The sequence below is a fragment of the Amia ocellicauda genome, chromosome 8 (genome assembly GCF_036373705.1).
Source record: "Amia ocellicauda isolate fAmiCal2 chromosome 8, fAmiCal2.hap1, whole genome shotgun sequence".
Taxonomy (NCBI): domain Eukaryota; kingdom Metazoa; phylum Chordata; class Actinopteri; order Amiiformes; family Amiidae; genus Amia; species Amia ocellicauda.
Genome location: NC_089857.1, coordinates 41,513,353 through 41,522,664, shown reverse-complemented (window position 1 = coordinate 41,522,664; position 9,312 = coordinate 41,513,353). Strand labels below are relative to the sequence as shown.

At 37.6% G+C, this 9,312-nt stretch overlaps 1 protein-coding gene across 1 annotated transcript; it reads left to right on the top strand.

The window, feature by feature from the left end:
* Window positions 1-422: 422 nt before the first annotated feature.
* On the top strand, window positions 423-2,332 carry htr1aa (5-hydroxytryptamine (serotonin) receptor 1A a). Its single transcript, XM_066711729.1, has one exon. The coding sequence runs from the start codon at window positions 601-603 to the stop codon at window positions 1,822-1,824; it is 1,224 nt and encodes a 407-aa protein (XP_066567826.1). The 5' UTR covers window positions 423-600; the 3' UTR covers window positions 1,825-2,332.
* The last annotated feature ends 6,980 nt before the right edge of the window (window positions 2,333-9,312 follow it).

Genomic DNA, 9,312 nt, shown 5'->3' with positions numbered 1-9,312 from the left:
TCGAATCACGTATTCACAAGTATGTAAAAAAATAAACTTTAATAAACGAATTAAAGGAATGCTTATAAAACGACCGGTATTAAAATGATACAAGTAAAAGCATGCAAAATATAAACGTAGCTTTTTGATGCATGAAAAAAGTAACTTGATATATACATATAACACATTATCAAATCTGTATTTGTATTAAGTAAAAATGAGACTAGCAGGGAAAGAGGCTATGGGTATCAGTTCAGCCCCGCTCCATGGATTACAAAGATAAAAGAAAAGCTTTTGGAACCAATTCTAATGAAGGGTAACACGACTCAGACATCAGCTCACTACTTCAGCTCCTATTCACGAAAAAAGTAAAGGAAAGAAAGACAAATCTCAATGGTAAGACACAGTTGCGACCTCTTAGCCATCTGACGTACCATCCACCGCCAGTATAAATGAATTCCCTTCGTCACCAGTCGTCAATGATTCACAGAACTAGTGAACTGCGGCTCCTTGTTGCTGAGACTTCAGATCACCATGCTTCCTTCATATGATGGAGTAGTGCTGGAGACGGCTGCTACTGCAAAGGACTGAGTTTTCACCCCTTTTTTCTGATATCTCGAAATGGAAAATACAAGCAACACTACATACTCAGACGGTCCTTACCAGCATGAAAACAAGACAGCATTGCCAGGCGTGACACTAAGTTATCAGATCATCACTTCATTGTTTCTTGGAGCCCTCATCCTTTGTGCCATCTTTGGGAATGCTTGTGTGGTCGCGGCTATTGCTTTGGAAAGATCTCTCCAAAATGTGGCGAACTACTTGATCGGCTCTCTGGCTGTCACGGACCTCATGGTGTCGGTGCTGGTGCTGCCCATGGCCGCCCTGTATCAAGTCCTGAACAAGTGGACACTCGGACAGGTAACTTGCGACATTTTCATTTCTTTAGATGTGTTATGTTGTACATCTTCGATACTCCATTTGTGCGCCATTGCCCTGGACAGGTACTGGGCGATTACAGACCCTATAGACTATGTCAACAAAAGGACTCCCAGGCGAGCGGCTATTTTAATTAGCCTGACCTGGCTCATAGGCTTTTTAATATCCATCCCGCCCATGCTAGGCTGGAGGACTCCTGAAGACAGGGCTAACCCCGATGCTTGCACAATAAGTCAAGATTATGGGTACACCATCTATTCGACTTTCGGCGCATTTTACATCCCCCTGATACTCATGCTGGTGCTTTATGGGAGGATATTCAAAGCAGCCCGGTTCCGAATTCGTAAGACCGTAAAAAAGACTGAGAAAAAGAAAGTATCAGACACATGCTTAACAGTGTCGCCTGCTATCTTTCCTAAGAGAAACAACGGGGAAACGGGCAAAAACTGGAAGCGCAGTGTGGAGCCCAAACCCAATCCTTGCGCAAATGGTGCGGTGCGGCACGGAGAGGACGGGGCAGCGCTGGAAATCATAGAAGTTCACCACAACAACACAAAAAATCACCTGCCTCTCCCTAATACCCCAACAGCCCCTTGCTTCGAGAACAGGAACGAGAAGAACACAGAAGCAAAGAAAAAGATGGCTTTGGCCAGAGAGCGCAAAACGGTGAAGACTCTGGGCATCATCATGGGCACGTTTATCTTCTGCTGGTTGCCATTCTTCATTGTGGCCCTTGTGTTACCATTCTGTGGAGATAAATGCTACATGCCAGATTTGCTGGGGGCCGTGATCAACTGGCTGGGCTACTCAAACTCTCTTTTGAACCCCATCATCTACGCCTATTTCAACAAAGATTTCCAAAGTGCTTTCAAGAAAATTATCAAATGCAAGTTTTGCAGACCGTAAAATGTGATTCCTCACTTTACAACGAACTGGCGATGTCAGAGCGCGTATAAACGATCACATACGTTTTCATTTTAAGAAATGCGAAGAACTGATCATGACCGTAATTTCCCTTGAGATATTATTTTACCAATAACAATATCCTGATGTATAAACTTTAAGAAACAACCCCTTACACAGAGGGACAGGACTACAGTGAAACATGAATGTACCGTGAAGTGTTGAGGAAAGATAAAAACCCCAAAAGAATGGGATGGACAATGTTTTTTTTTGTTTGTTTTTTCAGGTTACATAAAGCATGGACATCTACAAGTAGTAACCTGCTTTTGTGTACTTTGTCTAATACATCTACAATTAATCATTTTATCTCCATGCAAGATGTATCATGTGCTAGGTTCTGCAGTGTTATCATTTGGATGAGACTGACAGGGTACTAATTTGACTCTGTGCTCTGAATTATCCCGGCATCTGCTTAATAGCATTGGCAAAATAAACCATCCAGTTACTGAAACCTGTTTGTGTTGTATTTTGTGTATGAACGAAACAAACGCAGGACACAGTTTTTTTTTCTACTTTACCAAAATGTCATTCGACATGTTTCCTAATATGTATAATATTTCGTTCTATCCTAAACAGACCATAATTATACATGTCAATATTTGCTCAAACGGTTGTACGTGCTAGCCTGCATGTGTTAGGCTACACCTGAGGAAAAATACAGCCCCTGCCAATCACGTTTTCTTAGTTGTTTTAGTCACATATTGGGTACGTTTATCTGCGTAATCATAATATTGTGCATATGAACCAATTAAATTCATTAAAAGGAACATAATGCAGTTGGAATATTTGCAGTCTTGCACTTGATTAGCGATAGCCCAAAGTGTTTTTATCATAAAGTAATTTATTGTGATATTCTTAAAGGAAAAAAAGAAAAGAAAAACGTTGCTGACCTGCTCAGTTTACTACAAAAGAGTTGATAGAAGGGTGTGTGGAAAACATTTGTAATGTCTCAAAAGTACATCATTATGAAATCCGAAATTACATTTTCAAGAGATCACAGTATATGTATAATAATAATACTTATATATGAATATAATAATAATTAGTATTATTTTAAACCACTAGTAGCCTATATAGGAGCACGTTAATGAGAATGGCTTCCATTAGATTAAATAATCCTTTTATTTATCACGCTGTCTAAAGAACTGTAATCAAGCCTCTTATTATTTACATGGTACTGAATGAAATATGTTACAAGTATTATTAATTCCTATGTGGAGTTGTCCATGTCAATCCAGTTTTGGTTTCACTACTATGATAAACAATCTGTCACAAACTGAAACCACGTGGGCATCTGGAGATTGTGTACAGACAAATAGGTTGAATGTTCTCACCTGGATTTTATATATTCATTCCAGTTTCAGTTATTCAAACTGTGTTTATTTATAAGTAATTGATATAGTAGTAGTTAATAATGTGTTCTTAGGTAAATATCCAGTGGTAGTGCACTATATTGAATATGTATATATGGCCATACAAAGCCATGTCATATTAAAATGAGCAGCTCTTATGTAACACCTGTGCCACAACTCCATGCACAAAATGGAGCAGACAGCAACATCTGTATCTAATAGCTTGGCCTTATGCATCAGGCAACCATGAGAGCGGACATGCAGAAGAAGACTGATCCTTAGGCCTACAGCTCTATCAGGGTACCAAAGTACTGTGAGAAAATTGGACAATTACTCTATTGTTGCATGTGCTTTTTGAAATGGGTCTGTTTACAAATAGATAAATGGAGTGAGTGAATTTGTGCTGTATTGTAAGATTGTTCAATCATGCAGTGGTAAACCTGTTTTCCTTCTTGCTACGGAACCAAGAACAAACAGTTTGCACAGAAATTTGGGTTTCCTTGGTCTCTACTGATTTATGTTGATTGATAAACTTTGGTAGATATATAATCTGTAATTCAATATGTAAATATTTATGTATACAGTCAACTTGGAACCTGTGTTTTACATGGAAGTCGTGTTACGTATGTGGCCTTGCAGTTTGCAGCACATGTGTCCCATTTGCGACGCTTTAGAACAGGCAGCTTGAAAACCTTCCCCTACAGGGAATGGTATCTGAACTGAGTCTTTAATCAGAACACATGACCTTATAATCATTTTTTTTGTTGATGTATTAATGACAGATTTTGTTTGTCTTGCTGTAGACAGAGGTGATATTAAAGTATCTATTCCACGTTGTAAAGCCTGGGACTCAAATCCTGACTCGGTTAGAGCAAAGATTTCAGAAAGTGGGACCTGCTGCCACCTTGCCTTGCTCTCAGCCTGTGGGGCAGGAGCCGACAGGCTGGTGTTTAAGAATTTATCGACGGTAGCAAAATGCGTGACACTAGTCTAAACAGGTGGAATGGTCTTAATTTTATAATCACTGGACCAGTCTTCTGCAAGTTTGTTAACTTCATAAAAGTAACACTCCCATCTTAATTTAAACCTCTGTTTTAGATTGAAGTCGTGTAATCCCACTGTGTGTTTGGGCTATATGATCACTCTCTAAACAGACGTAGATGGCCAACCCTGCGCCTGGAGAGTCACCGTGGCTCCATGTTTTGGTTGTATGCAAACCGTTACCTAGTTGAGTTAATTTAATTGCTGAATGTAATTAGTCCCAGTGGCTTAATGTTTAAGGTATTTACAGTTATTGGGGAATTATAGAAAGAGCTGTGGGACCTGGAGGAATGTGTCTCTGCGGGAATGAGACGAGCCACCACTGGTTTGCAGAGAGAGAGATCAACTGGAATTGTATTCAGTTACTGAGCTCACTGGAAGGCTTCATTGACTGGGGCAGGTCATTATATAAATAGTAAAGCATGTCTAGGATAAATGCAGGCCTCCTCCAATCGTGCATCATCCCTGAAAATGACATGGCCAGCTATCACTACATTTCTGCACAAATGAGGATTCTGCTCAGGAGTGGCTGCAGTGCAAACGACAAAAAACGTGCAAAAAATATATATTTTTGTCATTCTGTATTTCATGGAGGACATAGCACACTGAGAGGTTTATTACCAGGGATGACTGGGTTGGTGTATGCCTGATCTCTGACTCAAGAGGGTTGAAAGCCTTGCTGTAAGGTTCACCCATGTGAGGACAGTACAGTTGCTAATATGTTAATGGGAGATGTGGGTCAAATTCAAGGCAGCCAACAACGGGGAGTCAAGAGCTAATTCTGCTTTTATATATGAATGGGAAATTAGGTTAATATAACCTAATGTAACTAATCTGATGATCGTGATATAGGCTATGTAGTTATTTTTTTGTATGTTTGAGGGAAAACAATGTAATTTGACATTGAATGTGTCAAAATGGCTAGGTAGGGACTACTGAGGGTTCACATACTGAGGTTGTATGCTGGGTGATCTTTATGAAAATAAAAAATACATAATAATTATACATTTAGTACTGCTCTACATGTTTCTTCAATGTGTACCATAGATTGAATACTGTTGCAAATATCCATAAGAGAGAAGGATACTTAAATCCAGGATGTGGGTGTGAGTGGGAGGAGAGTAGACTGTCCTAAACTTTAAAAACTTTTGCTTTAATCCGCAGTCCCTCTGCTTCTTCCTCACTAACACCAGCAATTTGTTGCACTCCTGATAACTGCCTCGGTATTGGTCATGCTGGTGGCAAAATGTGTTTGGCAGCAGCGCAACACAGCGATAAAATGAAACACAGGGAGAATGCTTTTAAATCCCTGAACTTGTCTGAAAGTGTTAGAGAACATGAACTGCTCCACAGAGTCGGTCTCTTAGCAAATTCTATTTAAAACCTCTCTTTGCTGTTGCAGTCAGGCAAGACCTGTATGTGGGTGTTTGTGTGCGATACACAGCAACTTGAGTCTCTAATCTCTCAGCAGGTGTCACTGTTCGGTGGCTTTGTTTTAGGTTCCCTGCAACTGGAGGCTGATCAAATTAACTCCCATCTCCTTAATTTGCTCTAAAACTGCAGATACACCTACAGTCAAAAATGTAATAAACAACATCTTGAGTGCGCATGTGAAGTTCTAGAGAACAGAGTTTATTGACGTAGCATTTTATAGGATTTCCTTTGGGCAATAAAGTGCTTGAAAGCTGAATCATTCAACCCTTCTGTGGAAAATATGTTGCATAAACAGATTGGCAGCGGGAGAAGTCTTAGATTTCCCAGATTTCACTATACAGACCAGAATTAATGTTTCCCCACTCAGAAGTTACATTTAAGTTCTTGTAATATTTCAATATCTATAATTAGCACTGTTCCATTATGTAACTGTGTTTTTGTTCATTGTTCTGCAATTCTCATTTGGTTGTCTTATTATACCATGTTTTTCAACTGTGAATGTAATTGTATTAAAACTGTAATGTAGTCGATCTCTTTGGGTAATAGTGCTTAGGAACATAAGATGCATTACACTGCTAATGGCTTTAGTATCTGAGACTCAGTAGTCTTTAAAGGAAAACAGGTATTAAAGGGGTTCAGTCATTCAGGGTAAGTGGGGGCATCCTCATTCTTTTATTGGAAACAATTGTACTTGAAATTGAAGAAATAATATTTTGATGGAAGTAGTTTGTGATTTGTGATAATTTTGTCATAATGTCTTTTGACTTTTTTTGCATTGTGAAGCACAGTGGTTTCTAGTCTTGGTCCTGTTGATCTGCACAGTCTTACGGATTTTAATGGCATCTTAATTCAGTGGTTTAAAATCAAGTAAACCTGGTCAATAACCTCATTGTTCCGGTTAATTAACTGAGAGCTAATTTGGAATTAAACCTGGAAAACCTTGGTAAGTTGTGAAATATGATTATCAGTACATATGTGGCAGTAAAGGAAATGTATGTATTTCCTTATATATATCTTGTATACACCAGGGGGCATAGTTTTACACTTCATATTCATTTTATTTGGCTTAATTCTCAATTAACACATGCATCAATGGGAAATGTTTAATTCCACTGATGGCAACATTAATTGAGGAATGCTTGTGACTCCAGGCTGTGATTGATCAGCTTACAAACCTTCACATGATTAACACCAACCTCTTTATATTTAATACAAATAAATAAATAAATAAATAAATAAATAAATAAATAAATAAATAAATAAAAATAATAATAATAATACAGATTTATTCTACTTGGGAACAGATTAAAATAAAAACTGACACTTTCTCAAAGTGAATGCATAAACTTCGATGAGCTTCAGCCAATTAATTTTTATATTATTACAATCATATCCACTTTAACGCCTATATTATACACTTGTTATGCCCCCTTTTTGCATGATGCATGGTAGTCCTTGAAAAGATGTCCATACAATAAAGAATGACTGTTAGATCAGCCTCCAGCCCCAGGGAGACTGTTTTTTTTTTTTTAACGTTAAAAGTAAAGACTATTTAGGTTTCCTGGAGTTTACAAAATGTGAATCTTCCACTATGTGAATTATCCCTAAAATTGTGAAAACAGAACATAATGATTAATTCTACATTTCTGGTGAGATTTTAAACTGTTTATGAAGAAAACATTCATTTTATTTGCCAGGAATTTATAGAAGGTGAAGCATTTTATCTTGAAAGTCAGCTTTGTTGTCCAGCTATTCATGTTAATACTTTCAATCCCAGGGGAACAGAGCCTCACCTGTCTCTACCCACATAAACAGTTTATTCTCTTTTGCTTTCTATCCTCATTCACAATTTATTTAATTATGTATGTCTTTCAGCCCATAAAGCCCAATACAGCACAAGAGTGATTAGACCAATCTCTGCCACATTATGTTTAATCCAGTGAAGTAATGATCATTTTAAATACAGTATATTGGGTATGTCAACTTTATGTATACAGATATGAAAATGCTTATATTAAGCTGGTATTCTTTCGTGCCCACAGAACACAACTGTATCCAGTGCACAGAGCACTCAAATGTACAGTCAGAAACACCAAGCTAATAGAGGAAAGTGGTTTGGGGACTAGTCTGCTGTTGGTCATGCTGACAAACAACAACATGCGTCTATATGCTGGTCATAGTGTCTGGCAACACGGCTCCAAAGCACAGCACTGCTGGTGATTGACAAGTGGGAACCTCATGGGACTTTTGTGTGTTTTTGAGAGAGATACCTGGGTTTAGATGGGGTAACAAAAGTACTCTGCAAGGACTTTATAGCAAGTCATCATAGTAAACTGTACAGGGAAATAAAAGTGAATTGAAGCTGACAGAATGTGGTCCCAAGTCTCACTGGAAGGTGCCGTGACAGACGCATCCAATTTACAGTTCAGCTTTTATAAGTCACCATGACTCCTGTGACATGAGGATACAATACTGTGCTTATCTTTATTGATAAAAAGAAAATCTTAACAGCAGGGGTTCTGTTACAGTAAGAGGGATTGAAAAGGACTAGTAGAGCATACTAGTGCTAATAATATTGCAGTTAATTTGTTTTGATTCTTTGTCCGTTGACTCCATATTTGTAAAAGACAAATTTTGCTTAATTTTAAAGGAAATGTTTTGTTGAATGTTGGCTTTGTGTTGCTTAAATTTCCATTTTATTTTATTTTAGTCTTTTTTTAATTTTCTACTATGACTTGACATGGCTTGGTAACATAGTAACACAGATGTTTCAAATGCATTTGAGCTGCAGAGCTTGATTTCATTAATAAATAATATGTAGGGCCTACATTATTTTGTAATCTCAGAGTTACTCAACTGAATGTGATAGTTAAGTATGTACTAGGTATAGTATATTGATAATACACATTTTTGAAACTTGAGTTCTTACAGCAAATAAAACCTTAACAAATATTTGACATATTTCTTCCGTGGATGGTACCACATTTTGAATGTTTTAAATGTAATCATGTTTCAGCAACACCCTAAATAATAATTATAAGCAAAGAAGTACACAGTTGTCCCCTAAATTGTTATCCAATGTTACCCTGGATGAGATGTGGCAAAATTCAAATGTCACTAAAATCGCTATTGCTTTTATTAATCTACTTATTCCAGGACAAATATCTGGGGAGGGTTTTGCAGAGAGAACAATATAAAAATCCATGCTGTATGAAAAATAGCTTTTGTTTTTGGCCTCAGGCCTTATTGGGATTTTGAAGCAGTGCATTTTATTCAGTTTGCTTTTATGGGTTGTGTATGACTGGAGGAGTCCTAACTCCTTTTCCTCCGAGAGATAAAATGTTGTTCAGCATGTTAGGTCATGAGAAAAGAAAAAGAAAATTGTGTGGTAATAGGCAGGAGAAATAATATATTTTCAGCCAATATAAAAACTAATTTTCTATTTGGTCATTAGCAGTTGCTGCCTGACAGTAATATATTTAACCTCAATCATTGATTATTGCTGACAGGCATCGCTATCAAATTGTATTTCCTCATATTTATCTCTCTAGATGCATTTTTCCTTATTGCATTTCCAATGAATGTGTTATAATTGAGCCAATTT

Coding starts and splice junctions, on each gene's coding strand:
- htr1aa (XM_066711729.1), top strand. CDS start 601: ATGGAAAATACAAGCAACACTACATACTCAGACGGTCCTTACCAGCAT.